Source organism: Vespula pensylvanica, chromosome 3 (genome assembly GCF_014466175.1).
Source record: "Vespula pensylvanica isolate Volc-1 chromosome 3, ASM1446617v1, whole genome shotgun sequence".
Taxonomy (NCBI): Eukaryota; Metazoa; Arthropoda; class Insecta; order Hymenoptera; family Vespidae; genus Vespula; species Vespula pensylvanica.
Window position 1 is genome coordinate 2,015,747 of NC_057687.1, and position 17,151 is coordinate 2,032,897.

Genomic DNA, 17,151 nt, shown 5'->3' on the forward strand with positions numbered 1-17,151 from the left:
TTTAGAAATCACGATGAGTATGTACGTTTGATATTTAACCCTTTAATCGAATATAATCAAAAAGTTAATTATTCGACCAACAGTCTAATTACTGTTGAAAGTTTATTGATCGTTAAGTCATTACGTTTAATTACGCTATTAATATTATAAAGTTATAATATCTATTATCTATTACTTATATAATATTTATTATAAAGTTATTATATCTAAAAAGATAGAATAAATTATAATGATCGTGATTGCATTGTCATCGGCTGATACTGCGATTTTAATGATTACGCAGTTACGCACTTACGCAGTTACGCAGTTACAAGATCTCGTGCTGAAAATATCGACATATTATTCTGATAAAGGAATAAATGATCGTTTATGTATGGTAATTTCAATGGAAGTGCTATAGCTGTATGACGTCTTCGGATGAAAAAATATTCCAATAGAACGTAATGGCTTATTTTAAACACTCTTTATAATATATATTTAAAAATCTATCGTTGTAATGTTTTCTTCAATAACATTTCAAAAAAAAAAAAAAAAAAAAAAAAAGAAAAAGAAAAAGAAAAAAAAATTAACATAATCGAATTATGACATATACGCGTATAATATATACAAATATGTCTTTATAAGTTTTTTTTTCTACATAATATCTTATTGATCATAAAATTATCGTTTCATTGAAAATGAAGTATTATATAATGTCTAATTTATTTCGACATTCGGTATAAATCTTTCATAAGAAACAAAATAAATGATTTCGTGATTTCGTAAAGAAAAAAATAATAAGCTCTTAAAGAATGAAAAATATCTTTTGATTAAGCAATCGTATCGGATATTATATATTTTGTTTGTAATTTATTTTAAATACTTAAAATATATATGAGAGAGAAAACGCACATGCGCACGCATGCGTATTTGCATGAATTGTGCATCGAAGAAACATGCGCATTTAAAACGTATACCTAACTACAACATTTTTGTGTTTTATTTTTTTATAATAATAAAGCCATGTGATATTTGTCAACTACGTTTAATCATTGACAATTGCATTTCATCTTTCCTTACTCTTTTTATCGACACTGAAGGCTATCATGAAATTCTTTCTTAAAACGTTTTCACGGCAATATAAATCGAAAAGAGAAACTCTCAAAAACACACGTACTTCTTATCTTTTTTTTCAAAACATTGTAAAGTCTAACGATTATGACGTTAATCTTGGAAAAGAAAGCATGCATTAAACAATGACTTTCACGATAATGAACGTAACTTGTTTTTCTTCTTTTTTATTTATTTTATTATTTTATTTTTTTTTTTAATAAGGCATCGATTAGTTTAACAACGAGATGAAAAAGACAAGATAGAAAAAATTAACGTTCAACATCGGAAATGACGTAAGAAGGAAACGATAAATAAAAATTATAAAAACTATTCTTCCTCATTCCACGTATCAGCGTAAAAAATATTAAATTAAATCTTGAAAATTTGAAAATCAATCGTTAAAACGTGGAAAGTCGTGGAAGTATATAAGACTAAGAGGGCAGATTTCTTCTCGTAAATTTTCATTTTCGTCGTGCTTAATGTTCGACGAACCGTGAACTCTCGAGTACTCTCAGGTGCATTTCCGTGTTCATTCATGAAAACGAAAAGAAGATCAACGAACTTACAACGTGTCCTCTTTCTATATCTCTCTTTAACCTGTTAACTGGAAAAGACGAGATAAGCAATGAAACTTTTTTTCCCGATAAAAAAAAAAGACTATTTGTGACTGCTATTATAAAAAGCATTACTTATATTCTTTCAATTTTTTCTTTTTACAATTTATTAATTTATCCGAAGTTTTCTACCTTTAATCGAAACGATAATAAGACGAAATAAGATATGAGATAGTTTTGAAATTATTTAATAATAATAATTGAATTAAAGATATAATAAAATTTATAGGTTCAAGTTTACCGATCGAAAATCTGTCGAGTTAACAGGTTAACAGGGTAACGTTACACGATCGAATTCGATGATAGAGCTGCGAGAGACACCCCTCGAGGGTCGTATTGATTTCTATGATGGCGGCCGGCCGGCGCCCGCCACCCTCGCAGCTCGTCGGGAAAACCGAAGGAACGTTAGCTCCGTCGTGCTTTTTAATTGGTGCCATGGAAATGAAACGGTTCCTTCTTGAACTATAACAATTGATCGGCAAATAATTCGGGAAATATTTTTTTTTCGATCAAGGGTTTAAACTTTTCGTTGCCAAGAAGTCTCGTATTTTCTTTTTTTTTTTCACTGGGCGGTTGTTCTGCTCGTTTACATCGAGAAAAGTTCGTAAGAATAGCGAAAATAAAAACGAAAGAAAGAAACTAGTGACGGATCGTTCGGTTTCGTTCAATGACCTTTACGTTTTAGAAAACAGGTGTTTTAACTCCGAGCTGTGTCAGCCGGCACTACGTTGATTAAAGAAAAACGAGCAAAATAAAGAAACAATCATGACTGTGGAGTGTTGCTTGAATTCGATTGAAAAATATCATTTCTTCGTTTTGCGAGTGAACGTTCAAGAGATCTACGTGAGTTAATGGAATTTCTATGATCGGCATTCCTTGAAAACTCGGAGTTTGCACGGTGTGATTGGAACGAGCGTGTAAGTACCGTCAAGATCTCGTCGATTTTTTTTTCTTCCGTTTCTTGTTATTTTTTTTTTAATTCTCTATTATATTTCCTATTCGAAGATATTACTATTAGTTCGAAAACTTAGTACAATAAGGCTTCCTCTTTATCAATGATTTCACGTGGCGATGAAGAAAATACACTAACGTGTTACTACGATAAGTGTGTACTGTAGACGCGTTTTAATTAAGTTCTCGCGACGTTTGGAGTAATAAGAAGGGTACTCGAAAAAATATATGACATTTCTTTTCTGAAGGAAATTATGCGCGATAAAAAGTTACATGTATGATTTAAAGTTCTTTTTTCTGTTTATAAGTATCTCTCCTACAATTATCTCGCGCTCTCTCTCTCTCTCTCTCTCTCTCTCTCTCTCTCTCTTTTTCTCCCCCCCCTCTCTCTCTCTCTGTCTTTCTCTCTCTTTCTCTATCTCTCTTTCTTTCTCTTTCTCTACCACCACTCTTTCCTTTTTTCTCCCTTTATAACTTTCACCCGGATATTATCAACATTTGTGTATCTTATATGTAGATGCTTTCTCGTGAGCGTTACTTTAAATCTACGCTGGGTCGATAATGAAACGGATGAGACACGAAAGTAAATTCACATCATCACGTTCCTCTTCTAGGGTATTTTAAGTTCTCCGCGTGTTACGATGCGATCGAGCTGCTCTCTATTTGTCTTCCTTGATCGAATCAAAAACAAATGGAAGGAATTGATTCTTTTCTTTACTTTTTTTTTCTTTACTTTTTCTTTTTCTTTTTTTTTTATCATTAAAATAATTACAAACTTAATCATTTAATTGGAAGGCAAAAGAATATTATCGAGTTAAATTTTTCATAAATCAATAAATTCATTTAATATCTTCCATCATTTTTTTTTCTTTTTAAATAAAAAATACAAAAGAATTTATTGCCACATCATTGTCTATATTAAGTTTTTATTTGGAAATATACTTTTATCCATTTAAATGTCATTCATTTAAAAAATCTTGAGAAAATTTTAAATAAGATTTACAAAATTGAATGTCAATCATCAATGACATTCATGGTATTTAATTTGTCGAATAAAATTGAAGGACTTAATAAGTCTTTCGAAAAAATATTTATTCACATCGATACACGTATCGATCATTAAAAACAAGAAAAAACAACAACAAAAAAAAACTATGAAATCTTTTCAAGTCTTTACAAATCTTTACAAACATTACAAATATGTTATGAGTAAATTTTAATATAACAAGTCAATCAATTAATAAATGTCATATAAACAGGTCGATGTATATTTACTTATTAAGGATTTCACGTCATCGTGTTTTGGTAATAAATCTTTCAATTAAAACTCATACGTCGATCGCTATCGTTTTGTTGATGTATAAAAGCTCCATTATAAGTAACCACAATATTCGCGTTCTACTCGAGAGATTTCACTTTCGCTTGCTTCTTCTATCAAGCTACGTATACAGACACAGACACACTACATATATTAGTCAAAGTGGTCTTAATCCAAGAGAAATCTTCTCCGTGTAGGGAAATATTCACAAGTTAAGACAAACCATAATAAACAACAAAGATAATAAACGATGTCATTTCTCTTTAACGTACTCATAACAAATTAGAAGCGATAATTCGCGGTTATCGTGTAGTACTCGCGACTTAATTCGAGAACTGTAAAATCGTGAAATCGTCGAACGCCGTTCGGAACTTTTATCAATATTTTTCATAAGTAAACGTAATGAGGAGGAATGTTAGAAATTGCACGATCGTAACATTTAATTCTTCAAGGATAAAATTACTTTTATCGTATTTTTAACGATCGTGCACAACGCGCACGTGTATGCAGATATGAGTATTATATTTTTAAAATCGATTATTTGAAATTGTAAACAGCAAATGAAATATAATATATATAATTATTAACAATTTATAATACAACGTCGCGTTTGGATTTTTCGTTATTTACGTAATTATTTAATCGTAAAACTTAAAAATTGTTTATATTAAAAATATTCCGTTATACATTATGCTTTAGAAAAGGTTAAGTTATTATTATTATACTTGCAGGAAAGTTGAGACACATCCAAGTGCTTATAAAAAAAACTGCCACTGTCAGCAAATACGTTTTTCATGTATAGCAATTTCTAGCACATATATATAATTATTTTAGTATAAATCTTATATACATATATATATTAATTATACCGTTATATTGTACTGATAAGAAGGAAAAAAAATATATTAAAATATATACCGATTAGAAAAAAAAGAAGAAAGATAAAAGAAAAAAAAGAAAAATAACGCTTTTCCAGTAAATACGTTTTTCTTTCTAATCGGCGAAAACGACACGAAACGGAAGGAAAGAAAGAAGAAATCATTCGATCAAAGAAAGTTGTTGTCGATGCAGAAAAGGTGTGAACTTTTGCTGTGCACTCGGTTTACGATTCGTGGGCGAGCATATGCCAGGCCTAGACATTGACCTCGAAAGCGAGGAGTATCGTTTGATTCAGTACAGAGATACTATTGCCACGACACTACCACCATCCTTACTACCACCACCACTATTGCCACCACCACCATCATCGTTATTACCACCACTACTGCTCATCATCATCATAATCATCGTATAGATGTTAAGACAAGCTTTGACGTCAGCTATAGGATCAGTCGTACGTGAATTTTTGAAGCGTCATTGAAAAGGTCACAGGTTGTTTGTAAAGAAAAGAAGAGAGAAACGAGAGAGAGAGAGAGAGAGAGAGAGAGAGAGAGGAAAGGAAGTTAAAAGTAACCAAATTAAAATCATACATGGTATTCGTCCATAATGTCAAGCGTTTCCCATAATAATTGTATATTAATTATTGACTGTTAACGGAGAATGTTAAACATCATTTCTAGCAACTAATTTATTTTTTCGTCTATTCATTATCATCGTTGTAACTTCCGAGCGGTCCGTTGTTTTATCTAATAGTTAAGTTAAAATTTCTATTATTCGCACTGTCGATCGTTCGTTTTATTATCCTTGATTCTTGTTTCCTCATTAAAGAAAAAAAAATCACGAAAAAAGACGATTCTCGTAGAACGATCGTAAGAAGATTTCTGTTTGATTATTCGCATGTACATTCACTGTCGCAACTCAATAGTGTTAACGTCTATGTAGTTTATCTCTCTTTATGGAAAGCGAAATTTAATAACCGCTAGATACCGAAGAGGATGTTGGTCGAGAACGGTGAAACCGATCGTCGAGTGATCACCAGTTTCTATTCTCTTTCGTTGAAAACTACTCTTGGAAACTTGCGAATCAACTTTGTATACCAGAGAAAAGATAAGATTGACTTTTGTAACGCTACTTTTTAATCGTTATTGATTACAATTTTATTGGATTATATACGATCGATACATTTTATTATACTTTCCAGTATAGAGAAAATTAATGAACTCGTTTGCTTTGATACTTCGTGAAAATTACTGCTACTATCTTTAGGATTTTATTCTTAGCAAAATAAAATCATTATTTACTAATATATATTCGCGAGAACGTTAAAAGATAACTCGTGATATCATCTTACTTGAAAATTTATCATGATTTAACTCGTGAATTTCTATTTTTTTTTTTTTTAATGAAACTTCGAAATGACAAATGATTTATCTTTCTGATTATTAATCAATGTGATTATTATTTATTTTAATATTTTCATTTTATGTAATATTTATTGCTTTTCTTTTTTTCGATAAAATCACGTATTTAGTATTAACGAACATGTTGCCAATCAAAATGTATCTATGATCGAAACGGCAACATACCTAGCTTATCGATCTAAGAGATTCATTGAGAGAAAGGCAGTACCAACCACTCTCTATCGAACAACTTTTTCTTTCGTTTCATCCTAGCATGAAGTAAATACCCAGCGGATATCGTTAACATGTACTTTGAAGAAGCGGTTTCACTCATCTCAACTATTTAAATATCACATCAATATTCATCCTAATTGAAATTATTTCAAATTTTCCAAAAGTTTCTTACGACTTTCTTCTTAGAATCTTTACAACATCGAACAACAAATTCGTAGTAAAATCAAATTCACTTTAAATTCGATGAATCTTCAATCTTCCTTTTTTTCATAATAATAAACGTAATAATAATAAACGTAATAATAAACGTGAAATTCGCAATAAAAACAAATTCATTCAAAATTTCAATTCTCAACTTTTTCACGCTTAAACGCTCGAAGAATCAAACGCGGAACACGTAATAAAATAAAATTTACTTCAAATTTGAATCCTCAATCTTTTCGTACTAAAACGTTCGAAATATCAATTCGGTAAAAGCAATGAAGTTATACTCTTTCGAATATGTATTGTTTCCGCGTAAAAATTGTTGAAATACTTGCCGGGAAACGTTTGCTCGTAGAAATCTTTCGTGCGAGAAACGGTAAATGGCCTTCGAACGTTTACGAGCTTCCACAACTACGTAGAATATTTTTTTTCTTTTTGATAGAACATGATTGTTGATTCTCTATCGTGTCGTTTAGAAACAAAAAAAGAAAAAGAAAAGATGGATAGGCCAAGAGATCAGTTTTATAGATATACATATCCAATTTCCAGTAAACTTACTAACGTCATTTAAACATTGTCGAACGTTTTACAAATCTCATAAGAAAATCGAATATTTATTCGACGGTGCGAACTCAGTTCTCGGAAACTATGCGACACCATGTAAATGTTTGACTTGATCAGGTCAAATATTATTTCATTAAATTTTAACTAAATCAACATTCCGCAACAATTCGTTTCCGTGACAAGCTGATGACGTCAAACTGTTTCAGCAATAGTTCCATAACAAACGATGAGAAAATAAAAAAGGAAATATCGATGATTAATTTTCTAAAATCTTTCTCTAATTCACGATTTAATTAATTCATTTATAATGAAAGGATGATTGAATTCAGAAGAATATCATTGATTACATTCTGTCTAATTTATTACGTTTCTGTGCTAATTGCGGAGTTATTAACTGTAAATGATTCGACAACTAATCGTAGTCCCGTATTTGCGATCATCATCGTCTCCGTCGAATAGATTCATGAGCTAGCAGAAACAGCTGATTAATAGGAATGCGTCAATACGAAATGAAAAGAAACTTATTAATCGATTTAATCAAAATCAAAGTTACGATCGAAAGTTCATTTTTCGAAGTGAACGTGCACATTCATGGTCAAGTTATTGATCGATTTAATTGATATCGGAGTTACGTTTAATCTTATCGAGTAAGTACGTTAAATTTCATAGTTTATTATCTCTACTCCGAGTGGAAAACGCGAGGCAAGAAAAGATAAATATTAAACAAGAAAAGAAATAAAGAAATAAAAGATAGTAAATTAGCAGGAGATTAAAAGAAGATTAGAAAATTATAAAAGGTTGAAGAGAAAAAGGACAAAGAAAGGAAGGAAAAAAAAGATAAAAGCAAAAGATTAGAAAAGTTAGAAAAAGCAAATCAAGAAAGTCCGTGTACTAAATTACCTCCTTGAATTACTATCAAAGCTTACTGTCACCTGGATCCCTGACGAAAATAGAGAGTGTAACGTCGACTCTAACACGATAAACGAGGTCGCGCGCAACGCGTCGCCATTTCTCATTTCATCGATTTGAAAAGAGCCAAGACAGGAGGGTATACACATACATTCTACTTTTAAGAGAGAAGGATGCGTTATTCATGCAGGTGTTTTCCGTTCATCTTCTCAAACGACCTTAAGATGTTTTCGAGTGCATAATGATGAAGTTTTAGAACCTCGACCATTATTATCTTTCACATACCAAACATTCAACAAGTTTATACGATTTTCCGGATCACTTTTCTTTCTTTCGTATTTTATATATATATATATATATATATATATATATATATATATATGTACGTAACTTTGATTTATATCATCGTATAAATTTAATACCTCAATTTTACCGCTCGAACTATCAAACGGTACGTAATATCGAGAGCAACGTTTTTTTTCTTTTTTCCCTTTTTCTAGAAAAAATTAGACTTTCCTCTCTTTCTCCTTCCTCGTCTCTTTCTTTGTTTTTTACTTACGAACGAATAATATATAAACAACGTTTTCTTTTCTTTCTTTTTATTATTACTATTTAATAATAATATTCGACTACCATCGAATTGTAAAAATGCAACATGCCTCATTACCACGATGACACGTCTGTACTCTTTTAGTAAAGTGTGACACTTTCCAAACTCCCATGAGATGGTCATAACCAGCCCAAAGCAAACTCTTTCGAAATATAAACATTTACATTCGATCGTTCGTAAACCATGTTATTTTTCTAAATCTTTGAAAATGACGTACGGATGCATTACACCCATAACTTAATTAATAGGTCAATAATGAGTTTATGTTGTTCGTTGATTTTAGAAGATCATAGTATATATTCCTTCTATACTATGATACTTGATACAGCTATTATATCATTATATCATTATATTGTTTCCAATAACGTTTCTTTACCAATATTATTTCTCTTTCTTTAACGAGGATATAAAATATAATAATAGTATGTAGAGAACCGTTAAAACTCGCGAACATAAAATCGTTTCTGCATCTTCGAAAGAAGCCGATCGTTCTCCGGTACAGGAAAAGAAGTACGTTTAAATGAAAGTTTTCTCCGAGCCATCTATGATTCTCTTTCGATCGTAACTAGATCTCCACCTTCCGAGGCGATATATACATACATACATACATACATACATATATATATATATATATATATATATATATATATATATATATATATAGAACAAAAATATATATATGTAATAAATCGCAAAATTTTAAGAACATATTTTATTAAGAATAAAAAAAGTCATATAAACATAAGTCCGAAAATGCTTTCTTTCCAAGTTATAAACATCTTTTATTTTCATTAGACAATATGTTCCGTATCGAGAATCCATGTATTAATACGAAAGGAAATCATTTTCAACAGTTCCTATAGTGAGATGTTGTAACAGTTTCAAGTGTTCTTAAAGTCTGTTATTAATAATAAAATGTTTATAATATAGAAAAACAAGTGTTTCTGGAACCATGTTTATACAACTTTTTTTTTATCTTCATATTGTGTAGAATATATTATTAAAGTTTGACGATCTATTTCTGAAACACACGTACAGACATATATTTATGTTCTGTATGCGGTTGACATTATTTCGAAACAACATTCAGGGACGATGATCTCTCAAATATGTATTTTCTAAAGTATATAAATAGATACCGTATATTCGGAGTGTTCTGCTCGAACGATTCGATCTTTCAAATCTTTCAAATCGAATTGAGGGTAAAGAAACGAAAGAAAATACTATTCATCTTTTTTTTAACAAATAACAGGTGTCACACACGCATACACACACATAGATACACACGCGCGCGCGCACACACACACACACACACACACACAAGAATAAAAATATAGATGTCAATTTTGTGTACGTATTACGTTATAAAAAGAATGAAATAAAAAGGAAAGATTCAAGTAACATTGAAAGGACATCAATATAGCTTCCTCGAAGAAATCTTTAAAGTGGTATAGGTCAATGAAAAAAATGGCATAGAAAATCTTTATTAGTTATTTTTTTTTTTTACTTGAATCGATTTATCTTATCGACGTATCTTGTCTTATCGTTCTCTTTTTCTCTTTCTCCCACTCTTTTTACTCTCTTACCATCGTTTGACCTGGAGAACGAAATAAACAGAGAAAATAAAATGATCAGATAAGCAGAAGGACGTACGAGCATCACGATCTCTCTCTCTCTCTCTCTCTCTCTCTCTCTCCCCCTCTTTCTCTCTTTCTGTGTTTCTATTTTTCTCATTCGTTTGTATTTCTTTTCATTGAGACCGTTTCTTTTGGATACCGAGAAAACTCAACACGGTAACCCAGCTTCCAGTTGGCCCCATGATACATACATAGCTTCAATAAACGGTCCAGAATCATATTTGGTTCAGTAAAATATACAGAAACAGGTTTCTCGTCATGACTTTCGACTTTTCAGACATTCAGTAAGGAATTCATCCATCCTGTATTCGTCAGCACTTTTTCAGTTTCATCCCATTGATCTCTTCATCGAGTTAATTTTATTATTAGATATTCAATTATCTTTTGTTTGTTTTTGCTTTCCTTTTTTTTAACAATTGATAATATACAATGTAAAAAATCGAAAGCACACATAAGTTTTTCTCACATTGAAATCGATCATCTCAGGTCGGTCAACTCGAGAAAGAGAAATTAATGACTTTCTTTTTTCTCGTATTTTTATGCCAAGAGATTAAAGATATTAGCGAATGCATCTTAACAAATTGGCGAATGAAATATTATTTTTGAAGGCGAAAATACTAACTTATTAAATAATAATCATTGTTATAATATTAATATATAAACAATGAATAATATTTATAAATAATAAATAATATTTTCTCAATCATTAAAAACAACAAACATTTGTAAAGTCTAACGTTAACGTATAGAATTCAGACAGATTGATTTAAGTAATTGGTAAACCGTTATATAATTAATAAAATCATTCGAAAATCGAGGTCACTTATCAGAAAATAGGACAATATAACGAGTATTCATCGAATATAGTAAGGAAGAAACTTTGGCCTTGGCAAAGGTTTGGTTTAACATAAACGGTACTTGTCTCTAGTGAAAGGTAAATAAGATGGTAAAAAATAAAAATCTTGAATGAACGGTATGTGATGGTAGAAATGTGTACGTAGTGAAATTGAGTAGGACTGGTCCACCGAGAGATTCGGGTCTGAAAAGAACCGAAAGACAGAGAGTTTGGACTGTTGACCCGTTTTAATTAATACACCTTTACACCGTCTGCCACCTACTTACATACACATGCAAATACGTTGTACATACACACATTTTTATATCGTGCCGATGCTTTCTCTTCGATTATCGAATCTATATCCTCCTTGTAAAGAAATAAGAAACGAAAGAATAAAATTTTTGTGTGATTCCTTTAATCCGAAACTCTCTATTAATTCAAACGTTAATTTTCACCAGAAATCTTATTTTATATAGTCGATCAGAAAAATAACGTTTGCTGACTTGACTCAACTGACTACTCTGATTTCCCTTTCTAAGCATAACCTTTAAGCGTTAATTGTAACAGCGTTATCTTGTTGCTACGTAAGGAAAGAAAAAAAGAAAAAAAGAAAAATCGAATTTCAATGTCATTATCACTTGTTCGTTATCTCTCAAGAATTCGTATAAAATAGAAAGAAAAAGAAAGAAAAAAAATGTATACGGTATTAACGTTCGATAATATCTTGAATACATACAAACAATCCAAATTTACACACACACACACACACACATAAATATTGGATTCCAATCTAAATTGTATGATTAATCGGACAGTGACAGTATCGACAAAATTGATTGAATCGAAAGGGAATTTTTGCAAGCAAAACTCTACAGGAAAAAGTATCCGATGTCCTTGCCCGTGAAAAAGATCAACTCGGTTGATTACTCTGAAGGTGGTGAACAAGTTGTGGTACTCTTGCTACGCAAAATGAGGTCATTTCAAAGACGTTGATCTTCGTACGAGACCCGTTTGTCCTGGAAAGGTGAAATACGATCGAAAGGAGCTCGTAGGAGGAGCGAAAGAAAGAAACGAACGAAGGAAGGGAGAGTACAAGGGTGGGACAATCTGAGAGATCAGGTCGTTGTTCAAAGTACGATCGCGAGATCTTACTCGAATCTACGATTTCGAATGATCTATCGAATTCCCCACGCTCTTGTGATCAGCTGCACGTGGTATCCCACTACTTAGCTAGCCGGAAATCGAAGTTGTCTCAGCTTTTACATTTTGGCCTCATTTGACGTGTTAACCTCACTCCACGAACGTCTTCCACCTCTCCTAAGGGGTTTCGACCATCACTTCTCTTCCCCTTCTTCTTTCACGATTACCTTCCGTGGACCCACGACCAAGGTTATAAAGTACACCGGTCACTTCAACGCGAGGCGCTGCCACATTGCCGATCGACGTCGTCTTCAATATCGCTGTCCTCATCATCGGCACAGCCCTGCTATACGAAAACGACGATTCCTCGGCAGGATTTTGGCAAAGTCAGCGGTCTTCCTACTTCGTACTTCTTCTTCTTCTTCTTCTTCTTCTTCTTCTTCTTCTTCTTCTTCTTCTTTTACTTCTTCTTTTACTTCTTCTTCTTCTACTTCTTCTTCTTCGTCTTTTACTGCTACTACTACTTCTTGCTATTTCTTCTTTTTCCTGTTTTTCTTCTTCTTCTTCAAACATTTTTTCTTTTTGTTCTTCTTCAACTATTTCTTCATTGAGAAGAGTGATTTCAACGTTCGGTTTCATGCGAGGCTCTTGACATTGTGTTACCATTTCAAGAGAGGATACAAATTGATATACATACACATATATATATGTAAATATATACTGTATAGTATTAAAAGTAAGATCTCTTGAGATTTCAATTTGGTGGCTAGAAAGTCAGCAAGTATCGTGCTTGAAGATTGGCTTCATTTTATCGGGGAGAATTGATTCTGCAAGCCGAGGTAAGAGGATTATTTTTTTGTTTCATTATTCATTCGTTAAAAATATAAAAAAAGAAATTTTCGATAAGAAAGGTTTCGCTTCAAATAACCGAATAATGATGATCAATGGTATCATTAATTTAGTGATATTAACAACAATTATATTAACAATATTTTTCCTCGGTCTTTTATTTCATTTCGATCGAATATAAAATTTATACGATATATCGATCTTTATTCTTCTCTTCTTTTTTTTTTTTTTGGTAATCGTTGTTCCAATATTCGTATCCGATTTTTCGTATTTTCATGAAGTTAGATATATTTGAAATTCGCAAATTGAGTAAAATATGAATATAACACTCTTGACGATACGATCAATTGATTAATCAAAACTTTCACTTCGGGAAATCATTTACGTCGGAGATAAGATGTTCATGTTAACCGGAACTTGATGAATTTACAACAGACAAGCTAAAGAGAAAGAGATCATTGATTTCACTATGAAATATCAAGCTCGTTCTCGTGTGCATCTTTATGACGCGAGAGAGTCGATATAACGGATAGTATACTGTCGATTTTATTATACTAGTAATAGGGAAGTTAAGAAATTTAAGATGATAGATTGAAAATTAATTGCTTCGTAATTCCCGTTAATTCGTATTAATTTAAAAATGCTTTCTCGTTCTACATAATTCATAAGAGTGATATATAATTCATAAGATATTTTTAAATTTTATAAATAAATGTGAAAGATTGCATTGTACGTGATAAAATATTTTTAAATTAAAAAAAAAAAAGAAAGAAAAATAAGGAGAAAAGAAGAATGAAATACAAGGAATCAAAAATCCTATTATTAATTAACACAAAATGCAACAGATTCAAGGAGTATTAAATTCTATTTCTCGAATCTAATTTTCTCAGTTGTTAAAATTTGGTTTGCGAATGGATAAACACGTCTCGAAGAAATTAGTTCCGGTAAGGGTTTGAATTAGACGGTAGGAATGAGAGTTTTCGTGCGACGTGAAAGTTATTACAAGATTTGTTCACTCAAAGTGAATGACCGTAACTATAATGTGAACATAGGACATTAAAAATATTAACTTCTTAATAACATGTTATTAAAAAATATCATTGCGAATCTAACGTCACTTTTTTTTTTCTTTGACTTCTCGATCTGACGTTTTCTAATTTCTACGAATTAATCGAATTACTAAATCATTTCTACAAAATTCTTTGGAATCTTTTCTTTTTTTCAAACTTTCTACGGATCTATCGAAGAAAAAATTTCGTAAAATTTCAAGCGAAAAAAAGAAAAAATCTAATACAAAAAAAAAAAAAGAAACAAAAAGGATATAAAAGATTTTTGTTCTGAACAAAAATGATAAGATAAGAAGTAGGTAATTTCATCATTGGTACGTTTCGATGCCAAGGAAATGAAATATTTCTCAATGTAAATTTCATTATCGATATTTCCGCTCCATCAGCTAATACAGAACGATCAAACACACATATGCGTATCTATACACATACAAGATAGCCAACCCTGAATTTCCTGTATGAAATGAAAGTCGAAGATTGACCCCGTAGGTTTCTCTTTTATTACAACTCCTTCCATCACTAAGGAGATTTCTAAGAGCTTCAAAGCACCTAAGAGAAATGATATCGAGACGAAGGAAAATGATGAACGAGAAAAGGATTTGATTTTCTTTCGTTACAGACAATGGCGAGCTTTATTAATTCAACGACGACACTTATCAATGATGTCTACGATTATTATCTCTGGACTCTCTCTTTAGCAGGTATGATCGATTTTCTTATTAATCATTATTTCTCGATTATCGAATATATCACGAACTTCTTCGCTTTTATATTTATCGAAATTATTTCGAGAAGTAATTTAGGAAAAAAAATTTACTCGTTATCAAAATTTTTTTCTTTTTTTATATGACAATAAAAATTTGTACAAATTTTCCGATTAGACGAAAGAACGAGAGGATGGCTGCTAGTCGATTCACCAAAACCAACTTTAATATACACGATGCTGTACCTCATGATCGTTTGGGCTGGACCAAAGATCATGAAAAAACGAAAAGCTTTTAAGCTTACTTGGGCTCTCGTACCATACAATCTTGCCATGGCTTGTCTCAATGCTTATATTGCCATTCAACTTCTCGTTGCTTCTACAAGGTTACGATATAGCTACGTTTGTCAACCAATTAGACACATAACACGTCCAGATGAAATGCAGGTACGAACGTACTATTAATATTCGAATTAATATATAAAATAAATAAAAATAAATCGATGTTTAAATTAATATGCTCACGAAAATTTTAATTTTTATTCATATATACATATAATATCATTTTTCACAGATCGCACACGCGGTATGGTGGTACTACTTTAGCAAGCTCTTAGAATTTTGTGACACATTCTTCTTTATTTTACGTAAGAAGGACAATCAGTTGAGCTTCCTGCACGTCTATCATCACTCGACGATGTTTTCCCTTTGGTGGATCGGTATCAAATGGGTTCCAAGTGGATCCAGTAAGTATGAATAATTTTTTATTCGATTTAAATTATCTTAAGAATCCTTTAGGAGTATAAGTTTATTTTGATAACGATACATTTTACTAAACCTTTACTCAATATTAATAATTTTACCTTTCATTTTAGCTTTCTTACCAGCTATGGTAAACAGTTTCATCCACGTGTTGATGTATTCGTATTATGGGTTAGCTGCTTTGGGTCCCTCGGTTTCCAAATATCTTTGGTGGAAGAAATACTTGACGATTCTCCAATTAATCCAATTTACAACGGCTCTGATTCTTGGCATTAATGGTATTCGATCAGGCTGCGATTTCCCTCTTTGGATGCAGTATGCACTCGTCATTTATATGATCTCATTCATTGTTCTATTTGGAAACTTTTATGCTAAAGCCTATATCGCTAAGGTGAGTATCTTTAACATATAAACAATTTAAATATCATTTAAATAAATAATCTATGACATTTATGGTAATTCTTTCGAAATAAAACATTAGTGTATAATATCAGTGATACATAAAATGTAATGAAATACGATATAATTCCCTAAGTCACTTAAATTTTTAATCGTTGTAATATATTCGTAGGAAGTCATATTAGATAATATAAATAGTGATTTCATGAATACTAAATAATCATTATTCGTTTCTCTAATTTAGAGATATCGTTTCATAATTTATACAATATGAATGATCAATCGGAAAATTAAAATACAATAATAGTTTGATGAATTTACCAAATCGAAGATATAAAAAAATCAGATAGTCATTCGAATATTTGAAAAATGATATAATCCATACATTGAAATTAATCAAAATTTAATATTTTCAAGTGATCATTGATTATCACCGAGTCTTATATATTAATAAAAAATTCTGTCGTTAAAAAAAAAGAAAACGATACGTATTCAATACGTATTCAAAATGTGTCAGATTCTTATGTAACAATTTATGTTAATGTGTTTTTTTTATTTTTTTATTTTTTTTCCAGGGTAAACAAGCGTACGCGGAGAGACAATTGGAGAGGCTGAAGACAAAGAAATCGAAGATGGTTGAAAACGAGAAGAAATCCGAAGGAGTAGTCAGTAACGGAATACTTACAAATGGACACGTTAATGGATATGCAAATGGCGTTACGAAAAGGAAGGCTTAGTTCGAGTGATCTTTGAGGATCTTCGAGGATCTTTTTTCTTAAAAAGAAAAGAATCACTCGAACTGTTTCATAGAATTTAATGGAGGAAGAGACATCTTGAGAGCCAAAGAGAGCCATTTAGAACGAAGAAAAAGAAAAGAAAAAATATATATAAATTAAAAAGAAAAGGAAAAAAAGAAAAGAAAAAAGGATAGAGAGGACGATTCTTCGTATTCTCAATTTTTTTTTTTTTTTTTTATTCATG

At 31.2% G+C, this 17,151-nt stretch overlaps 1 protein-coding gene across 2 annotated transcripts; it reads left to right on the top strand.

Moving 5' to 3' along the window:
* The first annotated feature begins 2,065 nt into the window (after window positions 1-2,065).
* Window positions 2,066-17,151, top strand: LOC122627503 (elongation of very long chain fatty acids protein 4-like). 2 transcript variants are annotated; one of them, XM_043808629.1, is made up of 6 exons: window positions 2,066-2,623; window positions 14,926-15,007; window positions 15,188-15,456; window positions 15,584-15,755; window positions 15,885-16,162; window positions 16,746-17,151. In XM_043808629.1, exons 2-6 carry the CDS (start codon window positions 14,929-14,931, stop codon window positions 16,905-16,907), a joined length of 960 nt encoding a protein of 319 aa, XP_043664564.1. In that variant the 5' UTR covers window positions 2,066-2,623; window positions 14,926-14,928; the 3' UTR covers window positions 16,908-17,151. The 2 variants fall into 2 exon arrangements, with proteins under 2 accessions (XP_043664564.1, XP_043664566.1); XM_043808631.1 differs by lacking the exon at window positions 2,066-2,623 and adding an exon at window positions 12,885-13,229.

Bases quoted from the DNA above. Each gene is read 5' to 3' on its own strand.
- LOC122627503 (XM_043808629.1), top strand. From the start codon at position 14,929: ATGGCGAGCTTTATTAATTCAACGACGACACTTATCAATGATGTCTAC. The intron at 15,008-15,187 runs GTATGATCGATT...TTTTCCGATTAG, and splicing joins CTGGACTCTCTCTTTAGCAG to ACGAAAGAACGAGAGGATGG. The intron at 15,457-15,583 runs GTACGAACGTAC...CATTTTTCACAG, and splicing joins CACGTCCAGATGAAATGCAG to ATCGCACACGCGGTATGGTG.